We start from the raw sequence: 20,125 nt of genomic DNA on the forward strand, positions 1-20,125 counted from the left end.
AGGGGAGGGAGGAAGGTGGAAGGATGGTGTGTAGCGACTAGGGTTGGAAAGAGGGTTACATCTTGGGATGGATTTTATCATTGGGTAACGGTAGTCGTTTGAAGTTCTGGAAGGAGAGGATGGATAAGGCATGAATGTACATATGTTGTGTACATGCAGTGGCTCAGTAATGTACGTGGATTGATGATTAGTGTATAGGATATTGAGTGCTGTATTTACAGTTAATGTGTTGGATCCGGAGATGCTCCAAGAACAGAAAAAGGTTTGCATAGGGGCAGACAAGGGATTTGTAGGTGAGGATAATGGTGGAAGGATGTAGACCTCAAGTGCCACCTGTTAATGATTTCAGTAGTTTTAATCTGTATTGGGCTTTGTATTGGGGGCCTAAATGCTCTCTTATGTTAGTCAGGGGGATGGGTTCATTGCATGTGGAGAGGTGGGAATCTGGATGCTAGAAGCGCCGAGTGGTGTGACCAGAGGGGGTGGCTTGGATTTAGTTGACATTTCCATGTATTATTCTACTCAACCAGGAGATTTGAGTGGTGTTGGAGGTACGAATGGTAGAGTCCAGTACATCACAGTCTCTCTCCTTATATAGTTTAGAGCCATGGGCATTTAAATCTCACAGTGTCCACTCTACTACAGATTAGCAATGGCCCTGGCAACTCGTGCCCACTGCTGCATTATGCGATGCAGGCGACATCTCCCTTCCTATTGTTTCAAAGGCCAGGTACCAAGCTGCTCTGAGGGTAAAACCCTTACCTCAATTAACAAGATTCATCACCACTCATTAATAATGATGTCCTATAAATCATTTGACATGCAGATAACAGACATCTTTTTTTTAAACTAAACATGTGCTTTTCCATTAAACTGTGCACTATTCATGTAGATTTATTTATCTGCTTGAGTCTTTTGTTACATATATGTTCAATGCAACATAGAGAGATATGTTGGTGCATTTGTTCAATGTATTGTTTTCCATATTTGCATGGGATGTGATAGACAACAAAATCTGCACTAACATATAGCAGAAAAGCAATCTCATGTTCTCTTTAATTGTTTTCTGCTTCTTTCTTCCTGTCATTGCATTTGTGTGCCCCCAGTGCCTTCTTAATTTCCCTATTTTTGTAGCGGTTGAAAGCAAAAATGTTTTAAGGCAGTCCATATCCGTCAGTAAGTAGCTGTCATCACATATTATCTTCGTTATGTGCACCAGTGTTGTCAGATAGGACTGTCACTATCATCAGTGGTGGTAGCTAGTCACTGGAAGATACAGGTTTGTGTGGGCAGATTTACTGTACCCCCCATGTGCCAGAGTGCCATCAGGTTTATTTTGCATGGGCACATCCAGAAATGGGAGACAGTTGTTCTCCTTAACATGTGTGGTAAATTTAATCTAGATACTTGCCTAATGGAGGCACCAAACTTCTAAGACAGTGTAATTTATAAGGGAACTGAAATTATAGTGGCAGACAATTCAGGTAACTGAAACAGAAGCTTTATTTTACTAGCACAAAATTTGGCTGAATAAAATGAGAAACTATATTGTTGCTCTCTCCCCACTAGTAGATAATCCCTTGTTTATAAGGGGTGACCATAAGTTTTAGTTTGAAAGCTTTGCAATCCAGAAGCAGAATTAGTATGTCATTCAGCATAATTGCCATGAGCATTGAGACAATCTTCCCATTTATGCTTCGGTTTGAAGATACCCATTTGGTATAACATTGTGTCCTGTTGTGAGAAGGAGTCCGTAACTGCCTGCTGCACATCATCGTTTAACAGGAATCACTGATCCTTGAAGACATTTTTAAAGGAACTGAAGGCATGTAAATAACATAGGGAGAGATCAAGACTACAGGGCAGGTGCCCGAGTGCCTCGCACTTGAGTTGGCATAACTCCTAATCTCTCCAAGATCGACCAGCATCCTCTGTCGAACTGCGACGAGCACAGAACGTGGCACACCATTCCACAGTGGTGGTTTTCAACAAACATGCTGCCCCATACACAATTTCCATTCTCCAGTGTACATCTGCCTGTTTGTGCTTCAACAAGCAACAAAAGAATAATAATGCATTGTTGCTGTTTAAACACATTTGGTAATAACGTCGCCACAGTTCACATTTTTGCATTTACTGCATACATGTCAGAAAGACACAATTGCCATACTGATTTATTGCCTACATGTCAGTGCTTATACAGGGTGAAAAGTAATTAAACCGACAAACTCTGGGAGGTTGTAGGAGACATCAAAACAAATATTTTTTCCTAATGCCATTTTTTCCTATGAGGAGTATTTAAACCGGTGGAGGCCGTATTACAGTCTTCAGTTGTTAGAGGGCACGGCGTATTACGCTCTTCAGTTGTAGGCAACTGCTGTCCACCAGTGTAGTAGTGCGTTGTCTCTGTTTACTAATGGAGCGATACACCTGGAGTGAGTACACTGATATGGTTGGTGCTGTACTGCGTAGCGCACCACAACGGACGAGCTGCACAGCGGGTTTATCAACAACAATATCTTAATATGAAACTTCCTGGCAGATTAAAACTGTGTGCCAGACCAAGACTCGAACTCGGGACCTTTACCTTTCGTGGGCAAATGCTCTACCGACTGCGCTACCCAAGCACGACTCATGCCCCATCCTCACAGCTTTAATTCCACCAGTACCTCATCTGCCTACCTTCCAAACTTCACGGAAGCTCTCCTCCGAAGTTTCATATCAGTGCACACTCTGCAGTAGAGTGAAAATTTCATTCTAGAAACATCCCCCAGGCTGTGCCTAAGCCATGTCTCTGCAATATCCTATCTTCCAGGAGTGCTAGTTCTGCAAGGTTTGCAGGAGAGCTTCTATGAAGTTTGGAGGGTAGGAGACAAGGTACTGATGGAATTAAAGCTGTGAGAACGGGGCGTGTGTTGTGCTTGGGGAGGTCAGTCAGTAGAGCACTTGCCCGCAAAAGGCAAAGTTCCCGAGTTTGAGTCTCGGTCCGGCACACAGTTTTAATCTGCCAGGAAGTTTCATATCAGTGCACACTCCACTGTAGAGTGAAAATTTCATTCTAGAAACAATAGCCTAATCGCTGTATCCCGCATCATACGACCCTTGTTGCTGTGTACCAACGTCTGCGTGAGACCGGGTCACTTAGCAGATTAACTGGACAGGGACGCCGTCGCACGGTAAGAACGCTGCAATCTGAGGGAGCTGTTATGCAGCATGCGGAGCAGGATTCTTCAGTCAGCACTCGTGCAATTCCACACAACATGCGGATGAATCAGACAAATGTAAGAACAGTCCTTTGAGAGCAATTGTTACGTCCATTTCACTTACAGCATGTCCACAACCTATAACCGGTTGATTGTCCACCCAGAGCACAGTTTTCGCAGTGGTACCTGGAACAGTGTGAAATGCATCCTACATTTCCATCCTCTCTGTTGTTTACCAATGAAGCAACGTTCAGGCGTGGCGGAGTCTTCAACATGCACAATTTGTGAGGATAACCCACATGCCACAGTTACTAGCGCTCTTCAAGTGCAGTTCTTCATTGTGGGTCAGTGTTGTTGGGGACTGTTTAATTAGGCCGTACCTGCTACCTAAGCCATTAAATGGCAGGTACTATTATAATTTTCTCGCCAGAGTGTTGCCAGAATTGCTGGAAGACGTCCCACTCCCTACAATGCATGTGGTTCCAGCATGACAGGGCACCGGCACATTTCAGTCGTCATGTGTGTCGATTCCTTGACTGACGGTTCCCAGAAATGTGGATTGGCAGTGGTGGTTCTGTATCATGGCCTGCTCGATCCTCAGATATGTTCTCTCTGGACTTTTTAGTGTGGGGAGAGATGTGAAACATTGTTTACACAGCTCCCGTTGCATCAGAAGAGGATCTGGTTGCCCGGATAGTAGCAGCAGCAGGAACAGTTCAGGATACTCCTGGGGTTTTTCCCCATGTCAACCAGAACATGATCCGACAGTGTAACCTTTTGTTTACGTGTAGATGGAGGTATTTTTGAAAATCTACTGTAATTGAAATTGGGTTGTATTAATATGTTGTCTCTTGGTCATAAAAAAATGGGAAAGAGTTTGTTGGTTTAATTAATTTGCCACCAGAGAAATCTTCCTGTACTGGTTTAAATACTCCTCATAGGAAAAAATATTTGTTTTGATGTCCCCTACAACCTCCCAGAGTTTGTCGGTTTAAATACTTTTCACCATGTATACCCACATCAAAGTTGTGGTACGTTGCTTATAAACTACAGCAATGACCTCAGATGCAAACTTTTTGATTGATCCTTATATAATTTGTTTCAGTTTTATTTAGCCTGCTGGTTGTCCCTAAATTTCTGTCAAGCTGTTTTATTCATTGACAGCACTGGGTAACAAATGCTAAAGCACCACACATTATGTCCGATCACAGTTTTATTAGATTGCAAACATTGACCTTGACACCTGTTGAAAACATGAAGAGAAGTTGTCAAAATATTCAAACCCAAACACAGAGATTTCTTATAAATGTATCACATTTTGTGATACAGCTACAACCTAGTTTTGTAAGTCAATGATAACTTTCGTAGTTATTGAGGAAATGTTTTAAAATTCCTAATTGCCACATAACATAAAATTCTAATCATATATACTGCTTATCACTCGATGTTATACCTGACTCCCTTCACACCACTCTAACCCGTCTCTTCCACTACCATATTTTAAGGTTGTGCAAATGAATGTCACTTTCAGTTTTCATATTCTGCAATAAAATGTATTTATATTGGTCATAATTGTGCTTGTCATTATCCACACTCGTGTATATTGAGTTATTATCTTTAGCTTTGGTTAGAACATTTTTTTTTTTTTTTTTTTTTTTGTCTCACTGGACAATGGTAATAATGTGCTAAAAGAGGTAGTGAGATAATTTTGAAACTTCTAGATATCCTGGTTTAATATAAAAAAAAGTAACAAGTGAGCTCATTGTCACTTGAACTTTTATTAGCAAGAAAATGAAGGAAAATTGAAAAGCTTTCACAGATTACTCAATTGTTACAAAGATAGATCTGGCTGAAAAGTCCATGTTGTCTGTCTTCAGGTTGCGATTGTCCATTATGGCTCGGTAGCATTTTCGACAGTCCCTCTGGCACTCGACCAGTGGATGTGGTGTTTGTTCTTTGGTATTGGGGCATTAGTATGGAGAGCACTGATAAACCCAATACCTACAAGGATAACAGCAATGACACTACTGTAAGTAAACTGGACTTCTCCTTTGTGTACTCATCACAGAGGAAATGTGACAGTAAGTGAGGAAGACTGTTATCACAGTTTGTATATTTCCTACTTTTGTTGTTTTATTGAATTATGCTGCTAGTTGTAAGAAACTGATATAGGAAGTTTCACAATCAACAGCTAAAAAACTGATAAGCAACTGCTATATGCCCCTTCCATGAACTACTAAGCTCATAAAAACAAATAGGAAACCTATCTCACAGCTGTGCATTTCATAAACAAACCTTCAAACAAAAAAATGTTACCACTTGGAGTATAGCAAAAATAAGCTAAGTTAGGAGACCACAAACATCAGATTCTGTTATTGAGGATTTTGTGGAGGTGAAGATGATAGTTCTGTTTGAGCTGTCATTTAGTACACCTGTACGGTATAGACAAGGTGAAAATTAAAGCACTGTCAGTAGTTGATAAGTCTGCACATTGGCTACAAAAAAAAAAAAAAACTAATCAGTATATATTATAAAAATAAGCATACAATATACGTGCCACTAAAACTCAGAAATGAGTCCCAGCATGTTCAGGGAAGTTACATAGTACGGTAGCCCTCTATCCCCCAGCCACAATAAAGGTTCTCACTTTTACCGCAAGGGTGTGCGTTTGAAGAGACATTACTGAATGTTCCACAATGATCCAGGATATTCTGGAATATGTGCAATGTTTGGGAAGATTCCAGAATGTTTGGGAACATTCCAGATCATTGTAGAACATTCCAGAACACTCTAAAATGTTGTGGAACATTGTGGACTATTTGAATCCTTTTTGGTATGTTCTGGAATTCGCCACTGGTGGGTCTACCGCCCATTGGTAGGGATATATAAAGCAAGACCCATCATGGGTTGAAACATCACTTTCTTATCAGTGATGAGGGGAGGAACTGAAAAAGTAATGCAGTGAATGAATGAAAACAAAAAGTGAAATGTGAGCAATCAAAATGATACAGTGAGTGAATATAAATGAAAAATAAAGTGTGAAAAGTGTACTTAATGTATTTGTAAAGCAGTAAAAGTATTGCATTAGGCATGACATTATAATTTATTACTTCTTTATTCCTCACTGTATTCACGACATGTTTCAGGCACAATGCACATATATCAGTGAATGTAACTGCAACATTATATGATTTTACAACACAGTTTAGAGGACATGGCATCATAAACAATGAGATGCGTCAAAAACTGTCACATCGTGCATGACGTATAAATTTATTACTTCATTGCTATTATAGCTCACGTCACGTAAGATGGCACTTCCGTGCATAGAGGCAGAGCAGTGAAGGGATGAGAACTGTGCATGCGCAGCAGCAGAGAGTGGGCAAACAGAGTCCACGTTACTGAACTGGGTTGCTGCGGACAACAGTCAGGCTCATTTGCCTACAGTACATCAAATTATACATTCATATCTATGAGGGGAATAGTAAATATTAAAACCAATTTCAATCAGTTGTCATTAGGGAAATATTAATTAACATCTTGATGACACTGCATCCACTTCTCCACAGATTTACTATACATGACACAGGGAGGTGAGAATAGCTGACACAGCTTTGTGAAGACATGAAGTACAATTTTTGTCAACATGACAATTGTCTGATGACAAGAGCATTGAAACTGCGTAGAATAATTATCATTTATTGTGATTTGAAATGAATTACAAGTAAAAATTTAATACACGACAAAATTAACTTCCAGCACAAACCAAAATCATTGTATTTGCTTGACAACTGCTTCTACTCAATAGAATCTTTAAAAATGTGTACAAGGGGTGTGTGTGTGTGTGTGTGTGTGTGTGTGTGTGTGTGTGTGTGTGTGTGTTGATGCGTTTGACTGTAGTTAGGTGTAATCACTGGGCATAAAAAAGAATTAGTGGCAGAAAGGACTAATGAAAAGACTATCATAAAAATGGTCTGGAAGTTGTCATATTTTTCACAGTTAATGTGCATTATGAGTGTAAACAAACTTGTTCGACATTACAGAAAGAGACCGCATTTATAATCTATTGAACAAGCAAACAATTACCCATAATCTGTGAATGATTCCAGGGAATGATGACCGATAACATGGAAAACAACCGATATCTCGACAAGTAACAGTTACTGTCATTTTAGGGCTTTATCCAGTTCATGCCTTGAAAGTGACGGGGGTTTACATGTGAAAATATCGAAATTTTGCTGAATTTATCCAGCTGCATTCTCACGTGTTATTAGAGCATACAACATGGTGGAGAAGCTTAACTTCTCCTTGGGCAATATTCTAAAGATTATAGTCTACATAATTCAAAGAATACAAAGTCCTAATCAAAAAGGCTAGAAAGTTCTCATTATTATGTACACATTTGATATGTTGACAAACACATTTTTTACATCGCGAGTCTAAAACTAAGAAACATTATTACTTTATTCCAAAGTCTACATTGTAATATCCCTGTCACTTCTATTTGAATCTGTCTTCGAACAATCTGATCATAAATTTATGATGATAGGTTCAAGGCATATATCCATTATCACTTCCCTGTCACATTATTCTTTCTGAAGCTTTTCAGCATGCTGCACAGACTGTGTCCATGCTACAGGTGGGATGTCATCTATTGCCTCATGCACAAGCAATTCAGAAAATGTTACCTTGAATGTTTTTTCCCCTCCCACATAGCCTTATCCTTTGCCCAAATTAATTCCATAGGGCTACATTGATGGTGACATGTGAGTAAATGTAAAACTGTGTGATCCCATTCACGTGCAAGGAAGTCAAGTTTTTACATTCCATTAAGTGACTTGTATAAATTAACAAGCTGAAGGAGATTGGCACAAATCTGGATTATACCATGCTTAATATTTTGACTTTAAGCCAGGGAAAAATATCCACACTTTTATGGTGTTTATACTTGGTGCTTTCTCTGTAACAGTTGAATTATAAATGGGAATTACTGACTTTGAAGCTAGGTATGACAAGAATTGTGAATCACGTCATGAAACTGACAGCATTGATTTCTGAATGGTAGTCACTGCTGTTTTTCTTAAACGTAAATACAAGTTTACCTCATTCTCTTGTATCGTGAATCTTTATATGGGATGTAGTTAATGCAGCACCTATGTCACTTCTTTGAACTAACAACTCCTCTTAACATATCTGGAACCAACGTCTTTTAAAAGTCTTTACATTGATGAAGTCCTTACCATTGAAGCCTATTTTCTCCTGCATAACTGTAACACATTTTTTTGATGTTGGGCAGTCATCATTCACGTGGACCCCTTTACAACATCATTGTTAAACCCATCCATTGGTTTTGCATGCTCCTTGTGATTTCAGTGCTTTCCAGGTGACACGAAACCAACTTTTTCTATAGCTCCTACATTTGTGATACTTTTTTTTATAATTCTGTTTACAGTTCTTTTGATGACACCATAAGATTTTGGAGTCCATTCTTGTGTATTTGAATGTCAACAGTTGGAGACCTGCTTTCAGATTCACGTTTGACAGAGTTATAAATGCAGTAAATAATCCCCCTCGTCTGCTTGTGAAGCACTTCACATTTATTGCCATCACCTGACTTTTTTTAATCGCACTTAAGCTTCTACAGATACACATTCACGGCTATACTGCTACAAGAAAGAAAAAGGAAACAAAAACAACTGATAGTTGAATGAATAATTCAGTTGTCACAAAGTACGGCAACAGTGCAGCATGTAGGAGCAAGATTATGCTGTTAAGATGTAACTCTCTGCAAGCTACTCAGACAGAGAATGAATATTACTGGCTACCAGTGGCTAGTGGAGGCGGATGTACAAAATGGCTGAAACTTGGGCCACCTTCTTACATGACGCAAACTTCAACTCAATTTCCAACACATTGTGCAGCAATTCACATATCCTGCTGAATGTACCTACAAAATTATGTCATTGTGTGACACATAGTTCAGACACTGTGTGGTATACACAGCTGTAAATAAATACTTGTGCAACGCCAAGTTTCTGTGCTAGTATTAAATAAAAGATTAACTGAAATTTTAGGTCTTTTTGTCAACAAACAGACTGAAAAACTGAGTTAGCATGAACCCATCACACTACTAGGAGTAGTACATTTGAACCCACAACTGAAGTGGGAAGCACTCACAGAGCACTTGTGCATTAGACTAACAAGACTGATGTACCTACCATGTCGATTAAAACTCTGTTAGTGAGGAACATCTTCTGCCTTTATACTGTGATTTCTGTCAATTAACATACAGAAATATCTGATGGGGCAACTTTTCTGGAATTAAAATAGTGCTTATACGGCAAGAAAGTAGTAAGGGCAAATACAGTCCTTGGAATCAGAAATTCATGTTGGCCACAGTTTAAAGAACTAAAAGTACTAGCAAACTTTCCCTCTATATTAAAGTCTGTCTCTTCTTAATGAAAACAGCTGGCAGAGATTCTAATTTTCAGAAGTGCTTTTCACAATTATAAAACCCAAAATAAAATAATGCAGATTCAGGACATAGTAAGTTAAGTAAGTATCAAAATGGTTTTAAATATTCTATTGTAAAACTATAATAAACAACAGTTGGTACTGACAAACCTACCATACAATCACTTTGAGAGCCATGTATAAAACCTATTGAAGAATAGATGTGTTTAAGAGGTAGAAGAATTTTGTAACAGTGTGGTACCATATATCAACACATAATTTTTTACATAAAGTTTCTACATAAGTACAGTTATCAAATCCCACATCATGAGATTAGATTAGATTAATTATTCATTCCATAGACACAATCTCATGGGTGTGGAACATGTCAGATAAACACATTACAAAAATGTACTTAGAAAAACTTGAGTTTCATTAATTTTAATGATCATCAGTCAATAAACAGTAAAATTATGTACATGAATTAAATTTAAACTTCTAATATTTACAGGTTTAATACTTACATCTGCTTTCATTAAATCCATCATTCGGACATTTGCTAGTTTCTTGGCTATTACAACCAAGTATTGTCAAAAATTAAAGTAAATTACTCATTTCAGTGATCTGCAGCTAAGAACAGACAGATTATGTACAAGATTTAAAATTAAACTTCCACTATTTACAGACTTAAGACTTACATCTGCTTTCCATACATCCATCATTCACACAGTAATGTAGTTACTTGGCTGTTACAACCAAGTATTGTCAAAAATTAAAGTATAATAAATTTTCATTAGAATGGTCTACTGCACTTGTTGAGAAACTCATGGATGGAATAGAGGAGTTGGCCACCAAAAATTCTTTTAAATTATGTTTAAATTGTGCCTTGTCTGAAACTAAACTCTTAATGGATGCTGGTAACTTATTGAAAATATGCATTGCTGAATACTGGACTCCTTTCTGGGCAAGCGTAAGTGATTTTAAATCTTTATGTATATTGTTCTTATTCCTAGAATTGATACTGTGTACTAATCAGTTAGTTGGAAAAAGAGATGTATTATTTACAACAAACTTCATTAAGGAATAAAGCTGTGGTTAATATGCCCAATTCTTTGAATAGATTTTGACATTATTTTCTTGGATTTACACTACTCATTACTATTATTATACGCTTCTTTACTCTAAATATTTTTCTCTGTTTGTGGAGTTACCCCAAAATATGATACCATATGACATAATGGAGTGAAAATAAGCAAAATATGCCTGTTTTTTTTATATTTATATCTCCTATGTCTGACATCATTCGCATTGCAAACACAGACTTGTTTAGGCAATTTAGCAGACCATTAGTATGTTGCTCCCAACTGAATTTATTATCAAGTTGTAATCCCAAGAATTTTACACTCTCAACTTCTCCTATTTCCATGTCCTCATATTTTATCCACCCACCAGAAGGAAATCTCTTGGAAGTTCTGAACTGCATATAGTGGGTCTTTTCAAAGTTTAAATGACAGTGAATTGGCTATGAACCACTTATTAATGTCAGTAAAAATTTGATTAGCTGCCCTTTCTAAATTTATATTTGATTTACTATTTGTTGCAATATTTATATCATGTGCAAATAAGACAAACTTGGCATCTGGTAATGTAACAGATGACAGGTCATTAATGTACACAAGAAACAGTAGTGGACCTAGTATGGAACCTTGGGGAACACCACATGTAATTTCTTCCCAGTCAGATGATGTCTGATTGCCTACTGGTGAAGTGTTACGTAATGACACCCTTTGTTTTTTATATGTAAGATATGACTGAAACCACTTTCCAGCACTACCAGTGACACCATAATATTTTAATTTACTTAAAAGAATGCTGTGATTCACACGGTCAAACGCCTTTGACAGGTCACAGAATATGCCAGTTGCCTCTAATTTGTTGTCCAATGAATTAAGGACATTTTCACTGTAAGTGTAAATAGCTTTCCCAATATCAGCACCCTTAAGAAACCCAAACTCTGACTTTGACAGTATGTTATTTTCACTAAGGTGCTTAAGTAGACACTTGAACATAACCTTTTCAAAGATTTTTGAAAAAGCTGGCAAAAGTGAGATTGGTCAGTAATTTGACAGCATTTCTTTGTCCCCTTTCTTGTGGAGAGGTATAACTTCAGCATTTTTAAGCCGGTCCAGGAATGTTCCTGTGACAAGTGATTGATTACACAAATAACTTAAGATATGACTAGCTCACATGAACACTCTGTTATTAACTTTGTTGATATGTTATCATAACCTCTAGAATGCTTGGATTTCAAGGACTTTATGATGGATTCTATTTCTTTGGGTGAAGTAAGTGTCAATTCCATTTTACTGAGATTGCTTGTGTGCACTGGTCTCAGATATTCCATTGTATTATTTACTGAACCTGACAACCCCATGTTATCAGTAACAAAGGCAAAATACTTGTTTAAATGGTTTGCAACACAACATGTATTTGTTACCAGGGTTTCATTTATTTTTAGAACTATTTGTTCCTCCCCATTTCTGGTCCTACCTGTCTCTGACTTAACTATATCCCATATTGTTTTTATTTTATTGCTGGATGTATTTATCTTCTTCTCATAATGCAAGTGTGTAGATTTCTGGATAACCTTCTACAATATTTTGCAGTAATTTTTGTAATGAGCTATAATGCTAGTATCAAAGGTGTCCCTATGTATCAGATAGTGTTTCTTTTTTGTCTCACATGATATCTTTATCCCTTGTGTGATCCATGGTTTCTTATTAGACTTCTGCTTAATTTGAGTTACCGTCAGGGGAAAACAATTTTCAAATAAGGTGCTAACTTTATTAATGAATGTTTTGTATTTTCCATTCGTGTCTTGGATGCTGTAAACATCCATCCAATTAATTTCTTTGAGCAATCTCCTAAATTTCTCAGTTTTACTGTTTTATTGGCCTTCTGTACTCAGTTCTGATAGATGTTTTACCCTGACAATTTCCAAACTTTAATATTATGTGTTGCACATCATGGTCAGATAGCCCATTTACTAGTGGTTTTGTAATGTGGCTTACTTGCCTAGAATTGTCTATAAATATGTTATCAATGGCAGTCTTAGAACATTTGTATACCCTAGTTGGGAAATTTACAGTAGAAATTAAATTGAATGACAATGTAACTGATTTCAGTAACTGACAGTGTTTTACAGGACATCTATATTAAAATCACCAGCAACCACTAGTTCTTTGTTTTTTTTTAATTTTAGATGAGATAATAAATCTTCAAGACTGTTTATAAACAGTAGATGATCAGTGGATTATCTGTACTAATAATAAATGCATAAAACTGTAGTGTCTGTGTGCAAACCTACTAGATGAATTTTCATGGGGTTTTTGAAGAGCATAGTTTTGGGCACAGGATAAGCTTTAGTTCATCAAATTGGATTATGGAGGAAAAAAATATCATCATTTCAAGTTTTACTGAAACTTTCTGGTCTGTCTGAACATGCTAATCTCCAAAACTACTAGACAGAGTTTATAGGATTTTAACTGATATCTTCAGCGTAGCTAGTAGTGGTGCACAGGCTGTACTTCATAAAAATCAAATTGTGGAAAAAAAGATAATCATACATAAAAATGTATGTCCGAAATCACTGGACTGATTTCAATCAAATATGTATATGTATCACTTATTGTCTGAAAAGAATAGCTGTGGGGGTAAGAACCAACTATCTATCAAAGGAGTGGGTATGGGGCTAAAAAAGAAGTGTAGACCACAATGTGCACATACCAAAATTTTATTCATCCAGTATTTGTGAACAAGAGTACTTAGTGACTTGCAACAAACTTTACACATAGTTTCAAACCTTTATGAAACTTTTCATTGCCAACGCCCCGCACATAATGATTAAAGAAAAAAGATTATCACTTACTATATTTTCACACTTCATTTTTGCATCAGACACAATGTTTTAATTTATTACTTGTATACTACTAACTGTATTCATAACACATTTTGCAGACAGTGTTCACATATATCACTGAATGTACTTACAAAATCATAGCTATTTACAATGTATAGATCAGGATACATAATGTCATAAACATTCATGAAAATTTACTGTACCATACGTGCATTTAAGTTTATTATTACTAACCCACTGAACCACTTTCAGTGAAATTTGGCAACGTGATAACTTGAACCCTGAGGAAGAACATAGGCTACTTTAGAAAGTGTGTGGTACAAGAAACTTATTGATTTGAAGAACTTTGCATGATTTAGGGAAAAATATTTACTTTTTGAAGAAGCTGTTTACTGTTTGACTTTTGAACTTGATCATACATGTGAAAATGCTTGTCTTGTTTTAGATGTGCTACATTATATGATTCAAAGTATTGAATACAATGCTTATACCATCTTCAGTGTTTATTCGATACTTCCATGCTATTTGTAGCATAATGTACATGTTGGATAATGTATACGTACTATGCACTCTTTTCAGTATTTGGAAGTGAGAGAACTTAGTGACGTGCAACAAACTTTAAATATAATTTCAAACCTTTACCAAACTTTATCTTGTTGATGACAACCCCCCCCCCCCCCCTCCACCCCAAATGATGAAAAGGAAAAAGTGTATCAGTTAATATATTTTCGCTGTCCGTGTAGTAAAATTGTCACATCACGCATGACATCTTGATATTCACGTTTATTGCTTCTTTGTTACTAGCTCTATTCACAACACATTTCACAGACAGTATCCACATATGCTGCTGAGTTTACCTACAGTATTGTATCATTTTGTGACAAATATTTGAGGAGATATGAGGGAAGGAGAAGATGGACTGAGAAATGGCTGAAGGAGATGGACAGAGAGAGTGGAGAGGAGGAGATTGACAGAGAGAGGAAGGGAAGAAGGAGATGAAGTAATGGAATTGAAACAAATGTGTACCAGAGCAACACCAGGTACCTAGTTAGTCAATAAATAAATAAATATCAAAGTGGGGAGAGTTGCCTAAATTAAGTAATTTGAAACAAGGCATAAATGATGAGAAATGAATGACACAAGCAGTTTACTCCGTGCAGACAGTATCCACCACCCCGCCACTACTATCCCCCTATTCCATACCCCGTAAATGAGCCACAGATCATGCCAAGATTGGGTGCTCGCTTGCCTGAACAATACAGATAGCCGTACTGTAGATGCAACCACAGCAGAGGGGTATCCGTGGAGAGGCCAGACTAATCTATGGTCCATGATGAGAGGCAGCAGCTTTTATGGTAATTACAGTGGCAACAGTCTGAATTATTGACTGATCTGGCCTTTTTAACACTAACAGACATGCTATGCTGGTATTGTGAATGACTAAAGGTAAGGAGAAAAGGGGAAACTGCAGACATATACTTCCTGAAGGCATGCATTTCTACTGTATGAATAAATTATGATGACATCCTCTTGAGTAAAATATTCTGAAGGTAAAACAATCAGCCTCCAGTTGGATCTCCAGACAGGGACTACTCAGGAGGATGTTGTCATGAGGAAATACAACCTGGAATTCTAAAGGCTGCAGTGTGGAATGTTAGATCCCATAATTGGCTGTGTAGGCTAGAGAATTAAAAAAGGGAAGTGGATAGGTTGATGTTAGACATAATGGGAGTTAATGAAGTGTGGTGGTAAGAGGAACAAAGCTTCTGATCAGGTAAGTATCAGGTTATCAACACAGAATCAATCAGCGGTAATTCCAGAAGTAGAAGAAATATGGGAATGCAGGTAAGCTACTATGAACACCATAGTGAATGCATTATCATTGCCAGGACAGACACAAAACCAACACCCACTCCACCAGTGTGAGTTTATATGCCAACTATAGCATAAAATGAGCATAAAATGAGCATAAAATGTGATTCAACTGAAAAGGCCAACTGTTGCCACTCAGTCGACGTCCAGTTGCACTGCTGGCGTATAAACTACTGCCTTTATTGTCAATGAACAGAAGTCAGCATGGGTGCGTGAACCAGGCAACGGATGCAGAGGCCCATATGCAACAATGTTCGCTGAATAGTCATTGAGGAGGCACTGTCGGTAGCCTTTGGTTCATCTGGGCGCTCAGCTACTCATCAGTTCCACATCTATTTGCCCATACACATCTCCACAGCCATCATTCATACATGTTATCTAGAGGCCTCTGTGCACCGCAGTTTCCTTGCCACTGGTTTGAATAGCAACATTTTGCCGTGGATGGGATACTTTAATTGTGGCGGCATACAATCTGTTTACAAACTTGGTCATTTCAGAAATGTTTCCACCCTTGTCTCGACAATAAATTTTTGTGGACTTTTGGACATCAAATAAATCACACCGTTTCCACATTACGACAACAGCTGCACTGTTTTCCATGTCCCCCAACATGCTTTATGTACCCTCCACTGCTAGTGTTGCCACATGCCATCTTTGAGTTTCTACATATCGTGAAGAGCTTTAAATAATGTACGTATTGACATCAAAAAATAAGTTACAAATGTCAGCCCCCACTAAGGCCATTGCACAACAAGAGTGGTGCATTGTCAGAAGAGAGTAGACATTCTTGGTTTCCTACAGGCTTCAGTACTGTAATAGGTGCCACACAGTGTGAGACTGAAATGGCATAGCAACTGGAAATCTACTCCAAATTCAAAGTATGTGGGGCAGTATGATTCTTGTGAGAAAAACGTCCAAATTGCACACAGATTCATCATAAGTTGTAGTGGCATATGAACCAAAACTATATCATCATGTCGAGCCATTTTGAAATAGTACCAACAGGTGCTACAGATTCGAAAGGAAGGTCATCGATGTAGACCACAGACAACAATGTCCAGGCTACTGAAAAAGGACATCTTGGGAGTGGGGGAAGGGGGGGGGGAGATTTTTCAATGATTAGGACTTTCTCACAGCAGTTCTCAAATAGCTCCGTGACCACGGAGCAGATTTCTGTCATTGAAAAACTGAATGATTAGAATATTCTGGCTGTTGTTTACAAACACTTTGTGACTGTGTTGAGAAATTGTGTCATGTATCTGGGTCACTTTGAAGCAGAGTGCATTATTCAAAAAAAGTTCCTTGGCCTTCCATAATGATGTGTAATTTACATTTTGAAGTCCCTTCATATCATAAAATAAAATAAATTATTCAGATAGTTGAGGGATACAAAAATTTAATTATGATGTGTAACTAGAATTTGATAGTATGGACAGGAAGATACAATAAAATATTGGGGGAACATGGACTGGGTAAAAGGATCAAAGAGGGAACCATCTTGCAGAATTTTGCACACAGCATAATTTAATCAGTACTAACACTTGTGTTAGAATTGTGTAAAAATGTTGTATATTTGGAGGAGACTTTGAGATGCTTGAAGGCTGCAGATTGATTATATAGTAGTGAGATATAGATTTCAAAACAGGGGCTGATGTAGACCGTAACGTTAACTTATTAGTTGTTAACTGCAGATTAAAACAGAAATTGACGGGATGGGACCCAGATAAATTGAAAGATCTAGAGGTTGTTGACAGTTATAGAGGGAGCATTATGCAATGATTGACTGAAACAACAGAAAAAAATACAACATAAAACAAATAGTTAGCTTTGAGAGGTGATGATGTGAAAGCAGCAGAGTTTCAAATAGGTAGAAAGGTAAAGCCTGGTAGTAATCCTTGGGTAATGCTTGGCATATTGAATTTAACTGATGAAAGAAGAAAATATAAAAATTCATTAAATGAAGCAGATGAAAGGAAGCGAATACAGACATCTCAAGAAATGAGATTGACAGGAAATGCAAAATGCCTAAGCAACAATGGCTAAATGAGAAATGCAAGGATGTAGAAGCATGCATAACTAGAAGAAATATAGATGTCACTTACAGCAAAATTAGAGAGACATTTGAGAAAAAGAGCAGCAGCTGTATGAATATCAAGTTAATACTAGCAAGAAGAGGGTCTATACAAGGGAAATTAACTTGAATGCTATGCTATAGAAAGGGAAGATGAAGTAGGTGGTGATGAGATGGGAGGTATGATACATTCCTTAAGGATGATTGACATCATTAGGAGAGACACTCAAGTCAAAATCATTCCATCTGATGTGCAAAATTCATATGACCCACAAAATACCAATAGAATTCAAGAATAATGTAATTCTTTCAGGTACAAAAAGGATGGGATCTACCAGGTGTAAATAGTACTAAGGTATCAGTTTAAGCATTCCAAAATATTGATGGGATTTATTTACAGAAGAATGGAAAAATTGATAAAAGCTGAAGTCAAGAGAGATCAATTTGAGTTCTAGTGAAATGCAAGGCAAGGCAGTGCTGACTGTATGACTTACCTTAGAAGATAGATTAAGGAAAGACAAATGCACATTTATAGTGTTTTCAGATTTAGATAAATCTTTTGGTAACCTTGACTGGATTGCACTGTTTGATATTCTGAAGGTAACAGGAATAAAATATAGGGCCCAGAAGATTATTTACAACTTGTACAGACACCAGATTGTGGTTGTAAAAGTTGGGAAGCAGTGGTTGAGACAAAGGGAATGAGACATGGATGTGGTATATCTCCAACATTATTCAATCTGGACATTGAGTGACCAGTAAAGGGAACCAAGGAGAGCTTTGGAACAGGAAGTTTAAGATTCAGGGAGATGAAATAAAAACTTTGAGGTTTGCCAATGACATTGTAATTCTGCCAGAGATGGTAAATAACTTGGAACAATAATTGAGTGGGGTAAATAGTTTCTTTGTGAATATCTGCTGGTCGCTGACCTTTTACATAAAGAAAACGTATGACGGAGCGCACTTCACATTTGGCGGGATTCTGAATTGGCGCAACCATTTTAAACACAACCTACTCCAACCAGAAGCAACGTTCAACTGCTGAACGACCACAAGGAGAAAGCTAAAGGTTCAAGGTTAACACCATTGTTGCCAACTTGCTCGCCAAAACTCTTCTGCTCCTCTGGTGTACGGTGTATCTTTACTTTCCGAAATACCCTCGTATTTTCTCAGTGAACAGTAAGGCTACGTGCTCACCACCTATGTACATGGCAATTTGACTTTAATCTTGGTTAGCATTTCGTTTAAAACTCTCTCTCTCTCTCTCTGTCTATCTATCTGTCTATCTAAAAACAAAGATGATGTGACTTACCAAACAAAAGTGCTGGCAGGTCGATAGACACACAAACAAACACTAACATACACACAAGTGTTTGTTTGTGTGTCTATCGACCTTTCAGCGCTTTCGTTGGGTAAGTCACATCATCTTTGTTTTTAGATATATTTTTCCCACGTGGAATGTTTCCCTCTATTATATCTATCTCTCTCTCTCTCTCTCTCTCTCTCTCTCTCTCTCTCCCTCTCTCCCTCTCTCCATCTCTCCCTCTCTCCCTCTCATTCTCTCTCTTATACATACAGGGTGGTCCATCTGAAATTTCAGATGAGATTATCTCAAAAACTATACTTCGGATAAAAATAGTGGGCAAGACAAATTCATAAACTCAAAGGCAGACATCAAATGATACTACACATGACCTCCAGCCCCCACCCCATTGGGTGGGGTGGGGGGGGCAACTTTAAAATCTTAAATGGAAAAACCCTTTTTTTTTTATGTAGACTCAGATTCTCATTAAAAAAGTAATCAAGTTTTGTCTTAAACATTTTTTTAAACCATTGACAGGTGGTGCTGAAATTGAGAAAAATTAAAACTGGGGAAGAACATCAATTTATTTAGAATGATCCGAGAAGGACATGTCAAATTGATTTTTTTTTTCCCAAAATGTATCTTACTTGCCACAGTTTTTGATGGAGGGAGGTGGAATTACTCACCTGACTATGGTGTTACCATGGCCAAACTGCGAATTATGGCTCAGTATAAAGGTCAGTACAATGTGATCAGACCTCACTTCACTTTCAGATTGTGAACCATAAACATCAACTCACGAAAGTAAATTATTCTTTAGAAAAACATGGTTCACCATCCTCCTGCAGAGATTGTTGATATGATGTTAATTTTAGGTGAATGCCATAACAATTACGGTGCAGCTGTGCAATTGTATGTGGATCGTTTCCCAAACAGATGACATCCAAGCGAAAACATTATTCGAAATTGCCCTCAGTGAGCTCAGAATGGATACATGCACCATCCACCTCGTCATCACAAATACAATGATAATGATGCTCATACCCTTACTGTTCTCACCTGTGTTCAACTGGATCCCAAAATTAGTAGTTGTGTGGTTCAGAGACAAACTGGAATAGCGAAATCAATTGTTTTGAGGTTTTTGAAGGCACATAAATATCATGTGTATCATATCATACTGACACAGGCGTTAACATCAAAAGATATGCAAATATGTGTACATTTCTAACAGTGGGCCTTGGCAATGATAAGATGTGACAATGACTTTTTAGATACATTATGTTCACCAATGAGACCACATTCAA

General features: G+C 37.6%; 1 protein-coding gene across 1 annotated transcript in view; it reads left to right on the forward strand.

The window, feature by feature from the left end:
- Positions 1-20,125, forward strand: part of LOC126213343 (plasma membrane calcium-transporting ATPase 3-like) — a 548,976-nt gene that overhangs the window by 496,140 nt on the left and 32,711 nt on the right. The window contains exon 20 of the mRNA XM_049941041.1: positions 5,081-5,232. Within this exon, the coding sequence (XP_049796998.1) occupies positions 5,081-5,232 (152 nt within the window). The remainder of the gene's footprint in view (positions 1-5,080; positions 5,233-20,125) is intronic.

The sequence above is a fragment of the Schistocerca nitens genome, chromosome 11, assembly GCF_023898315.1.
Source record: "Schistocerca nitens isolate TAMUIC-IGC-003100 chromosome 11, iqSchNite1.1, whole genome shotgun sequence".
NCBI lineage: Eukaryota > Metazoa > Arthropoda > Insecta > Orthoptera > Acrididae > Schistocerca > Schistocerca nitens.